Source organism: Epinephelus fuscoguttatus, linkage group LG11 (assembly GCF_011397635.1).
Source record: "Epinephelus fuscoguttatus linkage group LG11, E.fuscoguttatus.final_Chr_v1".
Taxonomy (NCBI): Eukaryota; Metazoa; Chordata; class Actinopteri; order Perciformes; family Serranidae; genus Epinephelus; species Epinephelus fuscoguttatus.
In genome coordinates, this window is record NC_064762.1 from 30,574,401 (window position 1) to 30,599,282 (window position 24,882).

Below are 24,882 nucleotides of genomic sequence, written 5' to 3' on the forward strand. Positions count from 1 at the left end.
TTTACTTAGATATTAGTGCCACAGATAGTGATCATAGCAATGTCGTTGTGAGCATGTTGTCATCATGGGTGTGGTTAGTCTGCTACATGATGGATTTAGCCCAAAACACCACTATGCAGCATCACAGAGCTGCAAACATGGCTGCACACTTTTGTTTCTTCATTAACCACCAACACAAGTGTAACCAGTCAGACAGCTCACCTGCGCTTTACTGTTGCTCTTCTTGGTGTAGCTGATGGAGGCATAGGAAACACCATCTTCGGTATCAGCCTGCACAGAGAAGACAACATAATGGCTGGTGAGTAATATGTGGGCATTCAAGTGTAGTTGCTGTATTTCACTTCTCTTTTTCTGAGTTGCAGACGGAAGTTAAACTGTATCTCTGTCACATTTTGGAGAACAAATAGAGTGGGTGTAACTCTGTGCTGGATGTACTGGGTGATCTCACCATGTCCTGACTGGTCTCTGGATCAGGCTGAGTCACTGCAGGGTTTAAGCTCTGTCCCTGCACAAATACAGGCTGGTTACAGTTTTCCATTCACGTCAGTAGATACAGATTCTAGAATATACGATGTGTTATGCTGTATTTTTGCAGATCTACTTCTGTTTTTCCATCGAACATCCCTCTCAAACTAAATTCTAAATTTAATATAGATTTTGCAGGGTTGTTTTGCTGATCTGAGTTTTTGTAAATAAACCATACAGTAAGTATGGTTTATTCTATAACCACTGTCACTTTAGTAAGTGTGACAGTTAAGAGAGGGGTATAAAGTCATAACTGTATAGACGCCTGATTAGTAAGGTTTAACACTCACATAGTTTTCATTCATTGGTGTTTTGCTCCCTGAAAGACAAAAAAAGAGTCGACTTTACAGTGTTAAAATCAAGGTTTATCACAAATGATAAATTTAATAGTTTATTCTGTGAATGTTCTCACCTTTATTTCTCTTTCTTCTGATGACAACGGCAGCAATTATTGCTGCTAAGATGATTGCTGAACCCACGGCCAAAGTGATGTACAACCACAGCCAATCTTGGATGGAGAATAAAAACATTAACAACAACATTTTGGCTGGAGTTTTCTGTTTGGTTTAAAATCAAAATATGAGAAATTACATGTGCTTTTTGGTATTTTGGAACATTTTTTGGACAGTAAACTCATTCCTGTTGGTACAGATCTGCATCTATTAGTTAACACATTGGAACAAGAAGACTTTCTGTATGCTTTATTCATTCCTAATTCTCTTGCTCTGTCTCACTGCTTCTTCCAATCACCTGATTATGGGTGTTCACTCTTCCAGTAAACCAATGAAATTTAGCAACTCAGCCAATCATGTTGCTGCTGTCAAACTTAAAATCTGTTCTCCTCTCTGCTGCTATCAGCTGGCATTTTAGGCAGAATTATCACACCCTCATCCTCCCCATCCACCTCCAGTCATTGTATCCAGAGCACGGAGCTCATCAAAAGTTCACTCCTCATCACATCATTATCCTCAGCACCCTCTTCATCACTACCACCACCACCAGCATCTAGACTCCATAGGAGGTGTTCCCCATTCTACTTCACCACCCCCCTTAAAGTATATCACATCAAGATGGGGTCTAATGCACATCTGAATAATCATTCTTTTACTCAGCCTCTCATGATACTCTTTGAAAAATGCTTTTTTTCTACATTCTTTCTTCACCAAATCCAATCCACTCTGAGAAGTTAAGAAATACCAAGGTTTCAGAATCAGATGTGTGTGGATAAGATAATATCTCCACCCACAGCCAGGTGTCAGTCTCACTTTCATACCTCAGGCTGGCTGCAAACTTCATAATGAGAGAGAAGTGGTAAGTCATTACCTTGTTTTGGAGCAGATGTTGTATTGTTTCTTCCTGCTGATGTGTCCCCTGTTGTTGAAAATGTCATGAAATATCAAAACACAACAGATGATGATAAGATACTTCATCTTTACCATCTGAAGAGACTTAGCAAGAAAAAATAATCGAATATTAAAACTTCAAATTCATCAAATAAAACCAAACGTACCTGTTCTCTCACATGAGGACTGAGGGCCAACATCACACAGCAGTGTTTCTCCATTCTTTTTATCTGTCACATTGCACTTCAGTGACTCATAATACTTTGACTTCTGATTAAGATGAGGAGGTAATCTCACAGAGGCTGAACAGGTATGCAGTGATATCTCCACATCACTTTTATCACCCTCATACAACCACTCCACTGTGTGTTCACACACATATGTTAACACAGAGCAGTACAAGATGACCGTATTATTGTTCTCATGTTCAGTCACTGGTGAAGATGGAGATATTGTGAGAGAAAGACAACAAGAGTAAAATTGACTTCATCACTGTAATCATAATTATTGTAATGTTTCAGTATATTGTTCTAACAAGACAGTTTGAGCTGAAAACATTATGATGGAAATACTCACTGTCAACAACAGACAGATGAACCTGAGAGTCTGAAACTTGTCGTTCTGATTCATCAAACTGTCTGCAGCTGTAACGTCCAACATCCTCACGTGTGACCTTCTTTATAACCAGAGAACAGTCTGCTGTAACACTCAGTCTGTCTGATTTAGCTTTTCCAATCACATTGTTACTAATCTGCCCATGACTGATCAGCTCTTCTGCTGTTTTCCCCAAAGAGCCACTGGAAAGCCAAGAAGTACCGCTGCATTTGTCCTGATTGTTTATCACATTTCCACAAGGCAAACTGACGTCATCTCCAAATCTGACAGTGAAGGAGAGGGGGGTTTGTCCAGTTACTGCTGTTGAAGATGAGAGAAAATATAAATAAATAACTGTAATAACAATATGGCTTTTACATGACTTCATGTGAAGTCAGCAGTAAATGTCCCTTAACCAGAATCCACTTAACATGCCATGGTCATAACAAACAGCAAACTGTCTCACTTAAATCACTGTTAGTTAACTTACTGAAATAGTATCAGCAGTGTTTCTTTCAGTCATGTATGTGTTGTGTATGTCCTTACCTGTAAACTGAAGCAGCAGTATCAAAAATAAAGTCTTGTTAATCCATCTGAATTCACCCATAGTGCCTCTGTGTCTCTATCTCTCGTTCTCACATCCTCAACTGTCAACGATTCTGACCTAATGCTTCTTTAAGAGAGATACAGCGTTTACTTCCTGTTATTAGTGAAGTGACACTTCCTTTTTGTGGCTTGAATCTGTTTTTTTTTTTTTTATCATTCTTTCAGTTGCTGAATTAACGTAGACAGGTCAGGTTTTCATCACTCTAAATTTCTTGGAGATATCTAAACCGCTAAAAAGCCAGATGTGGTTCAGTGTGGAGATAATAGACATGTGACATGTTCAACAAGAGACACTTCAGGTCAAAATGTAAATGTCTCTCACAGAAAGAATCGTAACATTATCAGCTGCGAACTGAGTCTGGTTTGTTGGAGTCGACAGTGAACGTCTCTGCTCATACACAACCAAAAGTTAGTCAAACACAAGAATCTGACGTCTGAAGCCATTGGTGCAATACGGTCATAGAAGAGTGGAAGAATGACGATGTCTAGTGGTGTGAAATTTTGTTGGTTCCTCATTGCAGATCAGTGTTATTTTCTGAGAACTGAAAGGGAAGTGTTTGGTGAGAATGTGGGTAATAACGGCAGCAGAGCTCTGATGAGGACCAGATAAGGCTCTCAGGATCAAACAGTCAACACTTTGTAAACACATTGTGCTCTCTGGGCTCATGTAGGACATAATTTAATCTTTGGAAGTTTTGGGGTCTCTCTCTGAGGCCTTGTCATTGTAGACTGATAATGATGAATTGGTTGCTCAGGGTTATATCTTTGCTTTCACACCTCTTCTCTGCAGTCACACTTCCACTGCCTCCCACTCCTTCATTCGTGTGGATTCAGCATGTTTGTTCCCACAATATGTGTTCATATTAACTTAATTGTCATTTAGGGGTGTAATGGTGTGTCTGTATATGTTGCAATACAAAATGCATCAAGCACAATGGATCACAATATTGATTATATCAGTTTGTTTTGTGAGCAGTGCAGAGTGGGAGCAAAGCAACAGAAGCACCTTTTTTCAACTCTACCTAAACATTAGGGCATGGAAAGATTTATTTTGGTCACTCTGACAGAAATGCTTCAACTGTAACTATATTTGTAAAACTGTGAGTAGGCTAATTTTGTAAACCCACTGACGAGGCTGTTTGAATTTGGGTCACAGTTCATGACCTTACCAATGTTGCTAAATATAGCTACAGTAATGTGAGCACATAGAGACTGAATTTGTAGGTAGGACATTGAACTGGTTGTCAAGGTCATTTGACTAGTACAAAAGAAAATGGTGATTGTTGTAAGTTGTCAAGTGGGGCAGTTACAGGGTGTCACAATAGCTGATTTGACAACTCCATTTTGGCCTTTTCTTACCCTTATTTTTGTTGTTAAACACAAAAATACTACTGTACAAAGTTTCTCGCTTTCACCAAACTAAGAGTAACCTTAGCTTAAATGCTTTCTTAACTTATTATAAAACATACTGCATTAAAACTAAACAGAAACAAAATAAAATTCACCAAAAATGTTGAATATTGGTCAAAATAAATTCTTAATTCACAATTACATGTAAAAAATATGCTGATCTGTGCGCTGTTTATCCCCGCCATGTCTCTCCTCTCAGCTGTCCACTGAGTAGCAGGTATGACTCGTTCTTCAGAGGCAGCTATACTAAAGTTACATCATGTCTGAACATGAAATTAATGGCAACAAAACAAACAGGGAAATAGCAGTAACAGTGATATTTTCAAAGTAACAGATTGCTTATTTGAAAATGTAAAGTTACTACTCTACTGCTGGTTTGGTCATTACTGCAGAACCTCACCTTAATGAGCTGCGACTTGAGTCAAGTTTGTTTTTACAGAAGTTAGCCCACTACAATGACTGCAATGGCACCAGTGCACATAAAAATGGCCGCTGCCCTGATCTTCCTGATATTTTAATTTGAATGGGAATGGCTGTTCTACTGTCATTTTATTTTTATGTGTGAGCATGTACAGTTTGAAACAAGAGGCACAAGAATGGAGCCTTGGGGAACTCCACATCATTTTCCTGCACTTTCGTTACCAACAGACACAAAGTATTCTCTATGTGGCAAAAAAAATGTGCCAGAACAACCAGGAACAATCTGGCATGCAGCAGGACTACAGAAATAAAAGCACACTTAGTCATTGCTGAACAGTAAAACAAGTGAGAACAGGTTTACACTCTGTATCCTGAATAATTCAGTCTTACAGTTATTAAGAATTAATGTCAAGGGCTGGACTGGGACAAAAATTCAGGCCAGGAGTCATACATTCACCCAGGCCACCCAATCCACACATTACGTGCTCACACACGTGCACGTGCACATGGACACACATTATTATATTATTATATTATACAGCTCATTATTCCAGACTGACAGTCACACAACAACTCTATTAAACACAACTTTAACAGCAACCCTACTCATAGTCCTCCAGTCCAGTGCTTTTCTCTTCCCTACCCTCACCAAATGTGCCCATCAATAAACCAGGGCTCCTATATGAATGGATATTATACTGAACTAAACAACATGATTGTATTATTTTGTCAGCAAATCATTTTGATGTCAGCTTATCATAATCAATATGGCAACACCCATATTCAATGCAACAGTAAAACATGTAAAAATATAAGTCAGCAGCAGCTTCAACTTATCTGATCTTATTTCAGTAACATTAGATAGATATTGAAAACCATCAATCAATCAATCAATTTTATTTATAAAGCCCAATATCACAAATCACAATTTGCCTCACAGGGCTTTACAGCATACGACATCCCTCTGTCCTTATGACCCTCGCAGCGGATAAGGAAAAACTCCCCAAAAAACCCCCGGGGAAAAAAAACGGCAGAAACCTCAGGAAGAGCAACTGAGGAGGGATCCCTCTTCCAGGACGGACAGACGTGTAATAGATGTCGTACAGAACAGATCAGCATAACAAATTAACAGTAATCCACATGACACAATGAGACAGAGAGAGAGAGAGAGAGAGATGCAGGTAATGACAGTAGCTTACAACAACATTGTTGAAAGTAATAATATTATAGTTATAGTTCTGGCTACTGTGGTACAATATGTTGAAAGTATGTATTAATATCTGGCAGTATACATGTGTGACAATAGTCATATGTGTATAATAACAGTAGAAGTATGACTAATGACTAAAGATGGTAGCAGCAGCAGGAGGCATCTGGCAGGACCACGGCAGGACCACGGCAGCAGCACAACCACACGTCACGCTGTCCAGGCACCGTTGCGATATGAGTTAATCTGAGAGACAGTGGAGCACAAAGGCTCCGGAGAAGAAGCCGAGTTAGTGACATCCAGAATGGCCGAGTTAGCAACATGCAGTAATAGAATATGAGAGAGAGAGAGAGAGAGAGAAGGAGAGAAGGTGCCCGGTGTATTATAGGGGGGTCCTCCAGCAGACTAGGCCTAAGTCTGCCTAACTAGGGGCTGGTACAGGGCAAGCCTGAGCCGGCCCTAACTATAAGCTTTATCAAAGAGGAAAGTCTTAAGTCTAGTCTTAAATGTGGAGACGGTGTCTGCCTCCCGGATTGTAACAGGAAGATGATTCCACAGGAGAGGAGCCTGATAGCTGAAGGTTCTGGCTCCTGGTCTACTTTTGGAGACTTTAGGGACCACGAGTAACTCTGCGTTCTCAGAGCGCAGTGTTCTGGTGGGATAATATGACACTATGAGCTCTCTAAGATATGACAGAGCTTGACCATTTAGAGCTTTATAAGTTAACAGTAGGATTTTAGATTCAATTCTGGATTTTACAGGGAGCCAGTGCAGAGAAGCTAAAACAGGACAAATATGATCTCGTTTCTTAGTTCCTGTTAGTACACGTGCTGCTGCATTCTGAATTAGCTGGAGAGTTTTTAAGGACTTACTAGAGCTACCTGATAATAGAGAGTTACAGTAATCCAGCCTAGTGGTAACAAAAGCGTGGACCAATTTTTCTGCATCTTTTCGGGTCAGGATAGGCCTAATTTTCGCAATGTTACGCAGATGAAAAAATGCAGTCTGTGAGGTTTGTTTTAAATGAGAATTAAGACAAATCTTGATCAAATATTACTCCGAGGTGTCTTACGGTAGTGCTAGAGGCCAGAGCAATGCCATCTAGAGAAACTATGTCATCAGATAAAGAGTCTCTGGGGCCAAGAACAATAACTTCAGTTTTGTCTGAATTTAACATCAGGAAATTGGTGCTCATCCAAGTTTTTATGTCTTTAAGGCAGTTATGGAGTTTAGTTAATTGATTAGTTTCTTCTGGCTTCATCGATAAATACAACTGAGTATCATCCGCATAACAATGGAAATTTATAGAGTGATTTCTAATGATGTTACCTAAAGGAAGCATATATAGAGTAAATAGAATTGGTCCGAGCACAGAACCTTGCGGAACTCCAAAACAAACTTTGGTACGTGAGGATGATTCATTATGAACGTCAACAAACTGAAAACGATCAGATAAATAAGATTTAAACCAGCTTAGTGCAGAACCTTTTAGGCCAATTAAGTGTTCCAGTCTCAGCAGTAGAATTTGATGGTCAATAGTGTCAAATGCTGCACTAAGATCTAATAAAACAAGTACAGAGACAAGTCCTTTGTCTGAAGCAATGAGAAGGTCATTTGTAATTTGTAAAAAACTTTTGAACTTAGACAGATAAGAGCCTATCTTTAAGAGGGGTCCCCAAACTGTTTCAGCCTGCGCTGCAACCCACCTGTGGAGGTATTTTTGACCCAGGAAGACCTACCAAATATGTTGTGCAGTAAAATAAGCAATGTAGCAATATTCTCACTACCATGTAAAAACAAAGGTGAAATAATTAAAATGTTTCTATGTATTGGTCAGTAGTCATCAATATAGTATTCCCTGTTTCAGTCTTCAAAGATACTGCAATGATCAAATGAAAGACAAAGGCAGGTGAAAATCACACAGATTTTAGTGAGATTTTAATTTAAACAATAAAACAATCACATGATTCTGTTTCAATTTGTGTTTCAAAGTTACAGCTGTAACCTACATGCACATTATAATATAGAAAATAAAGTGCTGTGACTTTTATTTAATTTTTATTTAGTATGCATGCATGCATGTATCTTTTTCTCCATAAAAAGTGTTTAATGTGGCACCTGGACCTCTGCTGTTATCCACTCATGGGTTGGGACCCAAAAAATCACTGCCTTAGAAGGTCAGCAGGTTGTGCATTTCAGCTATGTAACCCTACATGCAAATGAAAATACAGAAAATAGTGTTGTGACTGTTCTCACTTTGTGAAATAAAATAAACTTAACTTAAAGGCCCAGTGTGTAATAATCAGTGTAGTTTGTGTAGTTTTCTGTTAAGTCAAAAAGTTCATTTGACCAGTGTTTACTGTAATGGAAGCAATTAATTTGTCTTCAATCATACTTAAAGTGCATAGAAAACAAGTCACTCCTCTCTGCTGGCACAGTGATAATAATAAAAAAAAAAGTTTTCATTTCAAGGGGCCCCCAGACCCAGTTTGACATTTAAGCAATATCACACAAGAGGGAGCGATGTTGTAGTGTGATATCGTCATGGCTGTGTTTTGGTCGTAGGCACGAGGCCGCAAGCCGAGTGCCGAAGACAATTACTGCCGTGACGATATCACAGTACAACATCACGAGCTCGAGTGTGATATTGCTTTTATACAACAGTTCAACAATTAAATAAGCAAGGCTGATTAAGAAATGTTGAAAAATGAGGACAAAATAGGTAATTTAAGCATTTTATTTGTCTTCCGCCAACAAAAATAGTTCCCTCAGGACTCCGCTGTCACCGTTGCTATGTAACGCAGACATGGTGCGCCAGGCACTTACTCTTTATACACATTTATCTGCACGTTTCCATTAATTGTGCAGCCGGTGAAATAAGTCTGTGGTGACTGCATGGTGGATTGTGGCTTCACAGGCACAGCCGACTCTGCCTTCTGATCTGACAGTATGTTGCTTTTCTCCAAGTCATTGAGCTCCGCTGATGAAACACTGACAAACCTGGATGTGTGCTCAGATGGATTCAGCTTCTCCTCTCCCTCATCTTCCTCTGATGACCATTCATAGTTCAATTCAAAACTTATTTTAGGAAATAAATCCATATTTTTGGCTGTTTGACAGTGGATGAATTAATTAGCCTACAACGCAACTGCTGACCTAACTGACACTAACCGTCAGTTTTGATTTGATTGTTGATTGCAAGCAGCTGTGAGGCGGAGTGATACATACACAGTGAAATAACCGTGATGTTGCACTCCAATATCATCACGGTTTTACTGTCTCTCGACCAATCAGATTGCAGGGCCGGAACTAACTGTTGTATAACATGCAGCATTCAATTATAGGCCTGACTCTGTACAAAATGGAACCAAATGGACCCTAACAGGTTAATTTGGCTCTTATAGCTTATCATCAATCAGTTATCTGTCCTCGGGTCGGTCCCCATCCTCCCCGGACCTCATGTTGAGAATAACCAGTTTTCTTACCTTTCTATGTTACAGTTTTTCTCAATTGTTTACACACAAATACTGGTACTTGAGACACAATGACCACAACATGTAACTCATGCACCAACCCCCTGAACCAATTCTGCTAAACTACAAGCACAATTCTTGCTTTACATTCAAATTGCAGTTCTAAAACAGACTTTTTTCAAAACAATACACACAATTCTCTGCATTTGGCACAATTTTTATGAAGAAAATCTCGTTTTCACAAGGAACACACTGTCATTCAAAATTCTAAAGTTAATTGCCCTACTATGCACATTGACTCATCACATGGGCAAACACCTGTCACACAGTTTTACAATTAGCAATCAGAGCTTTAGCATAAAAGGGCAACAGGTGAGCTCTTCTGTTTTGGAGCAATGGATGCCAGCATTGGAAACAGAGGCAGAGCCAGAGCCAGAGGAGTGAGAGTAAGAGGAGGAGGACGGGGAGGACGAGGACGAGGATGAGGACGAGGAAGGCCAAGGACCGTAATCTCTGCTACCCTTGGCCCCTCCAACACTGCCCATCTGATCACATTCCTGGACACCCTACACAACACACTCATTCCACCAGATCAGATAGACGGCCCAGAGCAGCTCAGGTTGTCATTTGGGACAACGTAAGTTTCCACCGGGCTGCTCTGGTTCGTAACTGGTTCACTGCCCACCCACGCTTTTTAGTTGTTTATCTTCCTCCATATTCTCCATTCCTCAATCCTATTGAGGAATTTTTTTCTGCCTGGAGATGGAAAGTGTATGACTGAAATCCACAAACGCGTATACCCCTTCTCCAAGCTATGGAAGACGCATGTGGAGATATAGCAGTTGATGCTTTTCATGGCTGGATTCGCCATGCTAGGCGATGTTTCCCCCACTGCTTGGACAGGGAAAACATTGCTTGTGATGTGGATGAGGTGCTGTGGCCAGACCGAAACAGAAGAGAGGATGCTGCATAGTTTTGTTTTGTTTTTTACTATAACTGTATACAGTAAATTCTTCTGTTGTTTTGTATGTAGACCACTGTATGTGCAACTTTGTGTTGGTTGGGATGTACACTGTGTACATTGTTTTTGTGGGAAAAATAAAATATATTTGTTACCGTGTATTTGTGTGTTCTGAGTATAAAAACAATATTCTAAAATATTTTACAACACACTTATGTATGTACTGTCTGTAGTAAGTGTAACACTGAACAAAAAAAGGCCTAAGTCATTATGATGAATGGAGAAGAAGTGTTTTCCATTCATCGTAGTGTTTTACATTGAGCACATCAGTGTTCAACTGGTTCTTATAAATGTCTATTCATATGATGGTTTGTGTGTGTCATTTGAAAACAAAATACCATTTTGAGAAGAAATAACATTGTTTTGAATGTAAAGTTTCATTTTGCAGGGGAATTGAGGGGTTTTGCCAATTATGTGTGTGTTTTTTGATTTGTGTAGAGTTCTGAGAGTATGAGGCATGCTTTCAGAAAATGTGTGTAAACAATCGAGAAAAAAACTGTAACTTACTTGTTGCAGCATCGTCATTTGACGACGTCAAGCAGCTGCTGCTGCTGGGGGGGGGGTGGGGGGGGGGGGGGCTCTGAACATATCTGTAAGTTTATGACATTTGGCCATCTCTTCCTCAATGGCCCTTTTTTTTTTATCTCTCTCCCATTCAGCTCCACCTTGAACGTCTTGAATCTACAAAAAAACCCAAAAAAAAACCTTTTTGACCAATCGTTGTGACAAATGCTGACAAGCACCTATCATTTCTGACAGCGGGCAGGCTCTCTGCCAGCCGGCACGGCCACCTGCGCTGCAGAGCTAGGGTGGCCATTTCCACAACACCAAAAAGGAGGACACTTTGCGGCATTTAGTGAGGAAAGAAAAATCGCAACATTCAACTCTAGTGTACTCCCCATGACAATACAATTTTGTACATGATGGTATCATGATACAGTGATTCTGAGATACTCTGTTCATCACAAGACAATTTATCTATGATATATCATGATGTATGTGTAACAGAAGAGGAAAAAATATTCCTGAGAAGGCGAAAAGTATTTGTTCACAGTATTTGTATTTATTCAATACATCTGTCTTGCAAAGTGCAGTGCCACAAAGCAGAACATTTACAGTATGGCCTTAAATGTGCAAATTAAATTTACATAAAAATAAATAAATAAATGCAAAAAATATACATTCCAGTTCTTAATAAGCATATAGAACTTTTTTTATGTAAACAACAAAAGACAGTAAGAAGAAAAACACCATGTAACGGGTGAATATTGAACTGAAAAGTCCATAGTGTATTCCACAGTGATTCAGTCCTTTGGGGACATGTCTGCAGTGTATTTGTGTTTATGTATGTGTGTGTGCAGCTGCAGTCCACCTGTATTTTAACTGATTTAAGTCCCTGTCCTCAGTATCCTGTTCTTCAGTATGGCCTCAGCCCTCAGCAAAATCCACCTTCACCTGCTGCAGCAGCTCAGGAGACAACAGCACCTCCAGGGTCCTCATAGGCAAGCCTCCACTGCCTGTGGGTCTTTCCATCTCCTGCAGAGGGTAGTCCACATAAAACATAGCCAAAATACTGTTATCAACCTTCAAAAGTCTGTATTGTTTTAAACCTAGTACATATTCATTTCATAAAGCCCATGCATAAAATCAGAATGTTGCATTACAGTCAATTTGGCAGAAGTATTAAGTGTATATTTGTTTAATTAAATATAGTATACAACAAACAAACAAAAGATGATAATATTGTACTCACCAAATAATTGACTCTCTATCTGCAATACTTCTGCTCTTTTCTGGCTGCATCCAAGAGTTTTTTGTTTCCAAGGAACTTCTGGTACATGCTTATGCAGGGAAAGGTGAAGTTTACACAAACTTGGAGCTCTGTCTTTACGCTGTCCACATCCATACGGTTCCTCTCATTTCTCCATGCAGATGTCATCATTGAGAAGACTCGTTCTGTGTATGCGTTGCTGCATGGGATGGAGAAAATGTAGGCACTGACCTTCCTGAGATTCACAAGTGGTACATCTGCTTTTGAAAACAGTTTCAGATATCGCTCCACACTGTGGCAACCTTCCATTTCCAGAGAGCTGAGGGAAGCTTCCACTATGACTGGTGATGCTTGACTGCATGATAAACTTCACAAAGTTCTGCAGCGGATATCTTGTCATCTTCAGGCGATGACGTTGCTTCCCGAAAAAACAACCGGAGGGAGGAGGTGCCTGCGGCCCGTCTGTTGTATTTATGTTTCTCCGTGCTAGCATGCCTTTCAATGGCTGCCTTTCCTTGTGTGCTAACGTCCACATCACAGCGACAAAGTGTGCAATACGCATGCAAATCGTCTTTCCTACTTTTGCTGACAAACGTGCTCTTTTGACCATTTGGCATTAAATGAGGTCCGTCTTTTCGGCATGTTAACATTCAGTTAACGAGATAAGTGACACAGCTAGCACATGGGAACAGGGGGCGGCTTGTTTACATTTTCAACCAATGAAAAATCGGAGAATTGAGTGACACCGCTTTTAACCAATCATTTTTAACCAATTTTTTTTTAACCGAAAGTCTTACACCATTGGACGAGATGCAGCGTTGCGTTCAGGTGCAACTCCAAAAAGGAGGACAAATAAGCGTCCGGCTTGAGGCTGCGCCGGACGCCGGACAAGGCATTTAAATTCCGGACTGTCCGGCCTAAATCCGGACGTATGGCCACCCTATGCAGAGCGCGCCTTAAAAAAAAAAAGGCCAGAGCAGACCACTTGCGGGCCAGGCCACTGGGGAACTCCCCGGTTCTCCCGTGGGCCAGTCCGGGCCTGAACACAACAACGAGTGAACAAAACATACTGGACTCTCAACCAACCTGTTCACAGCAGTATTATAAATGAAAATGAATTAATTTGTTCTGCACACAGAGATTAAAATACGAAAGCAAAGCTTTACCTCAACAAGCAACAAGTAAAATCTTAAAATCAAGTCCAAACAGGACACAAATTTTTCAACATCTAGGAAAATAGTCACATTTATGCTACACATTGTTTTTTCTTCTTTTGTTTTGAGCTGATGTTGAAGTTGATCAGTGGAGTCTGACAGAGGCAGAAGATTGTACCTTCATCTTCATCATGATGCACCTGTGAAAAACAACACTGAAATAAAATGGAACAAATAAATAACTATAGTTGTGGCAGCAACTTAGATTAAAACAATACAGTCAGTACTGTTTACTTAATGAAATACCAGAAACACAAGCATTTGATTACTCAGAAAACTTGAAAACTCACAGCATCATCCTCCGCCTGTGTTTTGCTCCCTGAAGACAAAAGAGTTGACTTCAGATTCCACACTGTAAATCCAGGTTTATCAAACCTTTTTGTTTCTAAGAATGACAGTGTTCACTGTCTGTTAAAGGGATAGTGCATCAAAAAATGAAAATTCAGCCATTATCTACTCATCTATTTGAATTCTGTTTTTAGCCTCATTGTAGCCTGTAGCTCTAACTGCCTCTCTGTGCACCGCGCTCACGTGTGCATGCTTGTGCGAGACCGTGAGACAGGGGCACCGCGTTCATGTGTGCTCATGTGCTTTTGCTGGTCTCGCGCAAGCGCTCACACGTGTGCAGAGAGAGGCAGTTAGAGCTACAGGCTACAATGAGGCTAAAAACAGAGTTCAAATGACGTTTGTCCAAACAACTTTTTATGTCAGGGCTTCAGGACACTTGGATCACTACGGACAAGCAGTAGGGAGATATTTTGTAGTTTCAAGTATGTGTTTTTGGACGTTTGAATCTGGGGCACTGTAAGCCTCCATTAGGTGGAGTTGTGTTGCTACCTCCTCTCCCCTTGGATCTCCGGAGGTGTAGGGAGGACTCTAAAACGTCACCTGAGCCTCCATCAGCATATGGGTGAGTAGATAGTGGCTGAATTTTTATTTTTGGGTGCACTGTCCCTTTAAGGTTCTCACCTTTGGTTCTCTTCCATATGTTGACCGTGACAACACTTATTATGAGTGTTGCTAAACCCACAGACACAATAATGAACCTCCACCAACCTGGAAATTAGAATAAAAACATTTAAAACATTTTGTCCAAGATTTAAAGAGAATCGACAGGTGAAAAAGGGCTTACTTACAGCACATATATAGTTACAATGCCTTAGGGAATATGCAGTTATAAATCACAAAAGGAGATGCCAACCAGTATTGACCCACACTGGGTCTTCCTCAGGGCATAACCAGAAAAAGGAGTAAACCCAAGTGGAAAGTTGTGATACATTATGTAGACACCTAGTGGCCAGGAGGCTATATTACATATGCATATCACAAAGTAAATATATCACAAGTAGACTGCTGCTTCAAAGTCAGCAAACTTAACTGACATGTACTGTAGGCATCAGCTGTAACACACAAACCTAAATGTCCACAAACGTTCAGGCCTACCTTTTCTCTGTCACTTCATTTATTACTTAGAACTATTCACAACTTTTCTTGCATCCAGGTAGAACATCGTCAGTCCCACAGTTCAGTGGGATGGAGAGCAACACTGAAATAATCTAGGAGTCCAGGTCAAGTTAAAATTCAGTTCAGTTCAATAGAACTTCATTTGTCCCAAAGGAAATTCTTGTGCCAGAGAATGATTCAAATTACAGTAACACTAAGTACACAGTTTTTACTTTTTACAACCAGTACCAGACGACCAGTGAGTTACCAAGGTCAGGGTCACTCACTGGGCCCAGTTTCAGAACAATAGAGTGTTAAATATCTAAAAATATACAAATATACAGGACGGAAGTGTTTTCAAGCAGCAGAGGCAAAAACCAGTGCCTGATAATAGAATGATAATAGAAGGATAAGTCCAAGAGTTACTAAAAATGAACCAAAATCATGGGGAAAAAATACAGGCTGCTCCTGATAATCAAAGTTATATTGAAATAGAATTAAGTAATCAAAAATAACTTATTGCAAAAATTAATAGTTACAGTAAAAACCCACTAGTGGTGTTAATAAGACCCTAATAAACAATGAGTTAAAATATTAAAATACTATTTACTACACAACAACAATGAACACCAGGACAACGATGGAAATCATGACAACGATAATAACATTGTCAACGATAACAATGAAAATGCTAATGACGCTGACAACCCTGACCACGCTGATGACGGTAACAACGCTGACAACGTTAACAGCTAGCGCTGTGGCTCAGGCAGGAGTCAACTATGGCGAAGAAGAAGTCGACCCTATGCCTGTAGAATCCAGGAAAAGGCAAGAGAGAAGGATGAGGATGAGGATGACATCAAAGAGAGAAGCAGCAAAGTATTCAGATAGTGGGATGAGTTTGATGACAGCAGCAACAACAGCGACACCTGCAGCACGGACAGTGAGGATTTCACAGAGGAAAGAGAAAGTGCTGAGGTTGCTGAAGAAGAGAACATCAGCAAGAAACAAAGATGGTGTGACGACAGCAGCTCGGACACTGTCACCGTTACACCTGGCCACCATCTTGCTCACAGTAGTGGCCTTACTGATGTGGCTGAAGATGCAGGTGCTGCAGGACACATTAACAGTGAAGAGGAGGAGAAGAATACAGAGGAGGAGGAGAACGCACAGCCAGGAGGAAGTAGAAAGAGATCACAGCAGGACAGTGAGGAACAAGAGAGCTGCAGACGACTCATGTTAAGATGAGAGATGACACAGACAATGAGACCGTGGCACCCATCAGCCGATCGTCCTGGAAGGGGATCTCTCTTTGAGTGGGCCCTCCCGAGGTTTCTTCCTTCATTGGCCTCATAATGGGAGTTTTCCTCGCTCTCATTGAGGGTCTAAGTTCTGGGTGGGTGTCACTTTAATTTAGCATCAACAGGCCTAAAGGATGTTTCACTGGCCATTCGTGTGACTGGTTAGCTGTGATTGGACAGTGAATAAGCAGCCGTGACTGTGATGGTGGAGCTGTTAATTGGATTTGCTGCGTTTTTTTGTTGCAACAGTGGCTGTTAGCAGCTAGCTCTGCTTGTTGGTGGGTAACCACAGCAAAGCTAGCGGCTGTCACCCACCGGCATTTACGTCCGTTGATCCCTGCAGGACTTGAAATGAAAAAAACTGTGTTAAAATAAAATAACTAACTTCAGCTTAAGTTGTGTTGTTAATATTTCCTGTATCTGTGGTACCTCGTGTATGATTACAATAACTAAGACGATCACAGAGGTCTACAGCTCTTCTGACTACCCAGCAATAAGCATCTGAGTTACTGCTGATATCAGTCATAATGAGCACAGTGCAGAGTGCTGACAATTAACTAATCAGTGGGATATACACATGCACTAACACACACCTGCAGACCAGCCTGTTCTCTTTCCCATGTCGTCTAATACATATGGTTTGTGATATCAAGGCCAAGGGCACCCTTTAAGTTTCAAGATGAATTCATTTATATAAAACTTTAAAAAGCAAAACAATTTTTGAACCAAAGTGCTTAACAAAGACAGACATATATGTATACACATACAGGCATCACAGTGTATAGATGAGTTAAACAAGATATCGGGTGTCTGACTCCATAAGTGGTCCTTCTCAGAGCCAGAAGATCATCCCTCGTGTACACAACTTTACTCATCACATTGGAAAGGTTATCATTCATTAAAAAGGAAAAAAACACACTCAAACGTGACTCAAAAACAGCCGCTACTCAGACTTGCTGCCACTCTGACCAGCGCATCTTCCAAAAACAAACACACAAAAAAAACCTGCTAGTACTGCTGGGTTATGTTTTTAATGTTGCTATATTCATATTTGTTTTCATTGTTAAGAGTGTCATATATATATATATATATATATATATATATATATATATATATATATATTTTTTTTTTTCTTCCAGTTTTCTTTGTCCCGTTAAGTGCTCAAAGCAGCCCATGTCACCCCTGAGATTCAACAGTTGACTGAGTGGCAACTGTCCTCATACTTGCATGCATCTTGTGTATGTTGGCATAGATACAGCCAATAGATGGCACTAGAGGGCAGAGTCAAAAGTGTCTGACTAAAACCAATGAGGTGGCAGTGGTGGAGATTGTAACATTGTACCTTTAAATGTGGGCAGTGTGTAGACAGCAGTGGTCTGTGTGGCCATTATTCACATCCCAACACATGGACAGAGAATTCTCTGTCACTGTATCACCAGTTTCAGTATATTCTCCAGTTGTATCACACTTGTACTACGCTTCATTCCAGTCCTTAAGCTTTCAGAAAATATGCACAAATACAGACAAAATGAACGCAGAGTATGGACAGAAGGCTCCATCCGCCTCCGTCTCTGTGTCTAATGTTGAGCATAAATGAGCTGTTTATATCTACATATGAAGTGTGTCCACTTCTGCAGAGTCTGCCATGTTTTAGAGTAGCCCAGAAGGGACATATCAAACAATGCAGACACGGTCATTTGCATTTTCACGTTTACACATTGGTCACTTCTCCTACTCACTTGGCACATGGGAGAAGTTCTGCATCCTCACCACTAGATGCCACTAAATCATTCACACTAGAACTTCGAAATGTGACTGAAGGAGTTTGGTCATCAGTCCGGTCAGAGAAGCAGATTCTCTCCACTGCATCTGTGAGATCTGTCACAGCCTGGCTCAAGGGAAGGACAAAGAGGAGAGGACAACACACGACTTTTAACTTCACATTTATTTAACAAAATATAAGTTTAATCAGTGCAATATGAAGTGTATAAATCAGTAACATCAGCTGTGCTTTGTGTGTTTGAGTGTACAAGTGTAATGAACAAAGAAAGTAAACACAACAGGAAAAAAACCTAAAGCAGACAACAAACCATACACTCAGGGTGAGAGAGAGATCAGCTGACTCCAGCAGCTGATATAGCTGAGGAGCAGCAGCACACAAGGTAGGAGTTCATCAGTGATGCCCTTCCTGCTTCCCTTCAAGGGACAGACAGCCAAAGCAGGAAGGCAAGAGGGCTGTCACACATCTCATCAGCGGTTCATGTCCGTCATCTCTACACTTACTCACAGCTTCCTCCTCTGCTGCTGTATTTTCAGACAGTCTCAGTAACACTTTATTTTAAGTGTCCTAAAGTTACTTAATATTTCCATAAAAGGGCTGCAGCTGTAATTTATCAAAAAAAAACAAAACAATCCCTGGTAGAGATGATGTCATGTGGTACTAAGCATAGAGGAAATTAAGACAGTTTCAAAGGGAACATTAGATGTGTCGCATAACCTTTTATCAAAGTATCTGCGTTTTAGCCAGTATGCCATAAACTGAAGGTGATCCTACTATTCAAGAAACATGGAGAATACATTTGCAAACAAATGGATATTGTGTGTCAGTTTTACAGTCATTTTAGCTGTTCATTGGGAGAAAAAAGAACAACCTCTTATAAACTCGATGAGTACCTAATCTCCTCTCTGCAGACTGATTTCTGAGTTTTTCCTCAATTGTACATCCTGAGTTGTTTCACAACCATTGACTTTATTCTATTGCTCATTAAATAATTATAAACAAGACCAAGGATCTACACTTAGCAGCTCTGTGAGGCTGTATTGATAAGATGTCTGCCATGGTAACCATCCTCATTTAGCATGCTAGCATGCTTACACTTGCTCATTAGCTCAAATCACAAAGTACAGCTGAGGCTCAAATCATTGATCATATTTTTTTTTATTTACTTTTTTTCTTCCTTGATTCCTGATTTCTTTTCTTCTTCCAAAATGAACCATGACTATTATAATTTGACTATTTTGTATTACAATATATTCTCATAGAAATGGCTGATTATGATATAAAATATAAATATAAAAATCATATTATATTATATTATTGTTGTTATTATTACCAATATTGTTATTATCATCATCATTACAATTATTATCATTCCTTCTATTATTATTATTATATTGTAATTATTATTGCTGTTATTGCGATTATCACTGTCATTGTTATTCCTTTTCACTGTGGTTATTAGTATTATGGGCATTATTATTACAATCTAGATTACTATCACTACTATACAATTATCAGATATATTATTATTATTATTATTATTATTATTATTATTTCATTGTTGGGATGTTATGGCAGTGATGGTGAAAAAAAGTGTTTTGTCTGGGTACACATTCATGACGTTGACCCACCCAGGTCTGGCAGTTAGTTCAGCCTGTACTCCACCTCTTGTTTGTTTTATATTGTTTTGTTCTGATGTGTTTTTTTTGGTCTTTATTTTTATTGTATGTCTCTGTCTTACTTTATGTAATTTTTTTTTGTAACTGTCTTTATGTCTCTGCACCTGTTTCCCTTGCTCTTTTATCACAGAATTACACATAAAGTATAAATAAAAAAAAAAATAAAAAATTAAAATAAAAAGAATGTTTCTGCCGGTAATTTCTGGCAAATTCCCATTTTGGTTCAGGTCTAATTTACAAGCTAGAGAATATTTAGGTAACAATAAAGTGCAGAAAAACTATGTGGAGTTCCTCAAAGATCCAATGTTGGGCCTCTTCTTTTCAAACTCCACATGCTCACATGAGCTATATTCTGCAAAAGAAGAAAGGAAACCACTAAATGTCATCATTTTCCCCAGTATGACCACATTGCACCAGTGGCTTCAGGTGTCAGATTCTGGTGGGCGAGGAGTTTGACTCATTTTTATGTTACAGCTGACACCATAAAGATTCCCTCTGTGAGAGATGTTTACATTTTGACCTGAAGCTTCTCTTATTGAGCTCTGACTAAAAAACGAGGTGTGGTCATCAGACAGAGCAACACATCTCCTTCACATCATCTGTAGGGCGGAGAACTCCCCCAAAAGCACATCAGTGGCTCATGTCCTTTATCTCCACACTGACCTGTGGCTCTTTGGCTGTTTAGATATTTAAATGAAACTCAGAGAGATGAAAAGCTGATCTGTCTACATGAATTCAACAACTTAAAGAAAGATTTAAAAAAAGATTCATGTCAGAGAAAGGAAGTGACACTATTAATGGGAAGTAAACTCTGTATCTTTTAAAGAAGCATTAGGTCAGAATCGTTGACAGTTGAGGGTGTGAGAACCAGAGATAGAGACACAGAGGCACTATGGGTGAATTCAGATTTTTGATACTCGTGCTTCAGTTTACAGGTAAGGACATACATAACACATACATGACTTAAAAAATGACTGATAGTATTTCAGTAACTAACACTGATTTAAGTGAGACAGTTTACTGTTTGTTTTGAACATGGTGCGTTGAGTGGATTCTTGTAAAGGGACATTTGCGATTATTTGTTTTGTTTATTATCATTCTCACACATAACTGTGAACAAAAAGTCATATTCTTATCAAAGTTTGTTTATACATATTTTCTCTCATCTTCAACAGCAGTAACTGCAGCCCCCCTCTCCTTCATTGTCAGAGCTGGAGATGACGTCAATTTGCCTTGTGGAAATGTGATAAACAGTCAGGATAAATGCAGAGGTACTTCTTGGCTTTCCAGTCGTTCTTTGGGGGAAACAAAAAGAGAGCTGATTACTCTTGGGCAGATTAGTAAAAGTGAGATTGGAAAAGCTAAATCAGACAGACTGAGTGTTACAGCAGACTGTTCTCTGGTTATAAAGAAGGTCACACGTGATGATGTTGGACGTTACAACTGCAGACAGTTTGATGAATCAGGACAAAAAGTTTCAGACTCTAAGGTTCATCTGTCTGTTGTTGACAGTGAGTATTTCCATCATAATGTTTTCAGCTCAAACTGTCTTGTTAGAACAATATACTGAAACATTACAATAATTATGATTACAGTGATGAAGTTAACTTTACTCTTGTTGTCTTTCTCTCACAATATCTCCATCTTCACCAGTGACTGAACATGAGTATAACGATACGGTCATCTTGGACTGCTCTGTGTGGACATATGATGGGTGTAAACACACAGTGGAGTGGTTGTATGAGGGTGATAAGCGTGACGTTGGGATAACATTTCGTACCTGTGAAGTCTCTGTGAGATTACCTCCTCATCCTAATCAGAAGTCAAAGTATTATGAGTTACTGAAGTGCAACGTGACAGATAAAAAGAATGGAGAAACACTGCTGTGTGATGTTGGCCCTCAGTCCTCATACGAGGAAAGAGGTACGTTTGGTTTTATTTGATGAATTTCAAGTTTTGATATTACATTATTCTTTCTTTTTTAGTTCCTCAGATGTTCAAAATTAGGTAATTAATTAGGTATTTTATCACCCTTTGTTGTTTTTGTTACTTCTTATCACTTTCAAACAAAGAAATGAAGCCAGCAGGGAGAGACAATACGTCATCTGTAGTGAAACAAGGTCATGACTTAACGTCTCTGTCTCTGTCTCTGTCTCTGTCTCTGTCTCTCTCTCTCTCTCTCTGTTTCCTCATGAAGCCTAAAGTCTGAATGTCAGAAAACAACTGTTGATTTTACTATGAATAACTTCAGTGAAAACATTAAAATGTGTTGTAGATTTATTCATATTTCTCCTCTACAGTGGTATTGTGGTGCTAATGATTTGATGGACTTCTAGAATCATCTAAATAAGTTTTTATAAGCTGCTGAACCAAAAAACTGAGCTTTTAAGAGGAGAAAAGTGAATACAGACATGAGGCATCAGCAGGGAACTGTGATCTGATCCTGATACTTAGTATTCCATGGGCAGCAAGCATTTTGCTAATTTGGTCAGACAAACTGTAGAGACTGAAGCTAACAAGGCTTTGTAAGGCTTGGTTTTGATCTTTGTCAGCTTAAATCATGATCTTACCCAGTGATCCAATCAAATAGCTGTAAATACTAGAGTATGTCACTGCTGACCATTTAGTGGGATAATTTCTCCAAGATAAGTTATGTAAGGAGAAGGGACACTGACACATACTGACAATATTAAGTTTTTTCAATAAAACTTTTCCTCTCGTAGACATAAACTGTTAAAACAACCCATTGACATGCTGATATCTACTGTTTTTAACTAAAATACAGGCACTGTGTTGGCATTTCAGCCCTCAGTCTCTTATTATGGTGCCGCTGGTTTTAACAGTATGACACTGTCAACTTCAAAGGTTGAGGAGGATTTTCCAGTATCCTCCTAATCTTCCACCACAAATGAGCCCCCTCCATGAAGGACAGACTCACACACAGTAATCTCAGTTATCTCTCAGTTAGGAGACCACTGGCTCAAGAGACCAACTGGGACTTTCAAATGCACACAAACCATTTGTTGGAGCCATTTATCTGTTTGTTTGCATTTGTTTAATTATAGTGTAGTATACTTTCTGTAAACTGGGTGGCAGTAACCTACAATGGGGTTGCTTTTATATAGGAAGAGGAGTTGCAGTGAGGTGTGGTGCAAGTCAGGGGAAAGCATACAGTTTTCTGACTGTGGCAATGACATCTGCAGGTAGTGTGGCAGCACCTTCAAGTGTGGTTAGGACACTAAACTGTGGGACTGACGATGTTCTACCTGGATGTAAGAAAAGTTGTAAATAGTCATTAGAAAAAATGAAGGTAGGCCTGAACGTTTGTGGACATTTAGGTTTGTGTGTTACAGCTGATGCTTGCGGTGTCAGTTAGGTTTGCCAACATTGCACCAGTAACCTAATATAAAGTCACTATACCATTGTAATCACTTTGTTGATGTTATATTAACTGTAGCTCCACATATGTTGTGCACTACCTCACCTGTCCCTGTAAATGTTTTTACATTAGCACCCTAACAGACGTTTAAAAGACACAGTGGCTGACCAGAAATATGACATAAGAACTAGTGTAGATCTCCCTGTGACATGACATTTACATTGTTGTCATAACAACAGCAGCCTTTTGAAAGTGGAGGGTATTGAGTTAGTGGAACAGTTTGTCAGAGGTAGCGAATATCTTAATGAATTAGGAGACAGATTTTGTATTTTTTAAATTTGGCACTGTGTGGTGTATCCAGACCTTGATGAGGAAATAGATTTCAGGCTCTTTTTGAAAACTGGCTTAGTCCTTTTATCGCTGTTGGTGTTTCTGAAGTCATATTATCGTTATGGTTAGAATTAATACTGTAAATATTCACTCGTTTTCCCACAGTCTACTTGTGGTGTATTTACTTTGTGATATGCTGATGTAATATAGCCTCCTGGCCATTAGGTGTCTACATAATGTAACACAACTTTCCACTCTGGTTGGCTCAGTTTTCCAGTCATGCCATCGACTCTGTGTTCTGCTTTCGTGATTTTTAACCATGATGTGCCTTAAATTAATAAAGGCATTTTAACCATATATCCTTAGCTCAATGTTAGGGTGCCTTAAGTAAGCTCAGTGGTTTTCCTTTGTCATTTGTTGATTCTCTTTTAACTACAGGACATTAAATAGATCAGACACTGCAGCCAAAATATTTTAAATGTTTTTATTCTAATTTTCAGGTTGGTGGGGGTACATTATTGTGTCTGTGGGTTTAGCAACACTCATAATTAGTGTTGTCACAGTCAACATATGGAAGAGAACTAAAGGTGAGATCATTTTTTATAAACAACATGGCTTAATAAACCAGGATTTACAGTGTGGAAACTAAAATCGACTCTTTTTTGTTGTTTTGTAAGGGAGCCAAACACAGGTGGAGGACAATGCTGTGAGTTTTAAAACTGAGTAATCAAATGCTTGTGTTTCTGGTATTTAACTAAGTAAACAGTACTGACTGTATTGTTTTGAATCTAAGTTGCTGCCACAACTATTATTATTGTTATTTATTTGTTCCATTTTATCTCAGTGTGTTGTTTTTCACAGGTGCATCATGATGAAGATGAAGGTTCAGTCACCTATGAAAACGTCGGAGAACCTTCTGCTTCCATCAGACTCCACTGATCAACTTCAACATCAGCTCACAACAAAAGAAGAAAAAACAATGTGTAACACAAATTTCAGTCGTTTCTTAGATGTTAAAAAACTTAAGTCTAAATTGTCTTCCAGGTAAAGCTTTGCCTAAGTATTTTAATCTCTTTGTGTGCAGAACAAATTAATTCATTTTCATTTATAGCACTGCTGTGAACAGGTTAGTTGAATCTTTTTATTGTAACTGAGAATTATATAATCTGCAAATTAAAAAGTGCTCTACAACCACTCATGCATTGTGTTTGGTTTAACTTTACCATACATTTTACAGTGGACGGTTAACTTTCTTTGCTACAGATATTATTTCTTAACCACTGAATTATTCAGGATACAGAGTGTAAACATGTTCTTACTTGTTTTTCTGTCCAGCAATGACTGAGTGCCATCTTGTTTCTGTAGTCCTGCTGCATGCCAGATTGT

The 24,882-nt window shown here is 39.3% G+C and overlaps 2 protein-coding genes across 5 annotated transcripts in view; one reads left to right on the forward strand and one right to left on the reverse strand.

The window, feature by feature from the left end:
• Positions 1 to 24,882, reverse strand: part of LOC125896873 (uncharacterized) — a 36,850-nt gene that overhangs the window by 3,667 nt on the left and 8,301 nt on the right. For 3 of the 4 annotated variants that reach the window (XM_049589811.1, XM_049589810.1, XM_049589813.1), the window contains exons 5-8: positions 938 to 1,033; positions 816 to 844; positions 449 to 505; positions 202 to 270 (exon numbers count right to left, since the gene is read on the reverse strand). In XM_049589811.1, the coding sequence (XP_049445768.1) occupies positions 202 to 270; positions 449 to 505; positions 816 to 844; positions 938 to 1,033 (251 nt within the window). Of the gene's footprint in view, positions 1 to 201; positions 271 to 448; positions 506 to 815; positions 845 to 937; positions 1,034 to 1,848; positions 1,897 to 2,035; positions 2,303 to 2,444; positions 2,784 to 3,008; positions 3,147 to 24,882 lie in introns of those variants that run through there. The other variant, XM_049589812.1, reaches the window with a different exon arrangement.
• On the forward strand, positions 20,648 to 24,611 carry LOC125896889 (uncharacterized). The gene is made up of 6 exons (XM_049589848.1): positions 20,648 to 20,722; positions 20,963 to 21,298; positions 21,441 to 21,710; positions 23,997 to 24,083; positions 24,174 to 24,202; positions 24,358 to 24,611. Exons 1-6 carry the CDS (start codon positions 20,680 to 20,682, stop codon positions 24,433 to 24,435), a joined length of 843 nt encoding a protein of 280 aa, XP_049445805.1. The 5' UTR covers positions 20,648 to 20,679; the 3' UTR covers positions 24,436 to 24,611.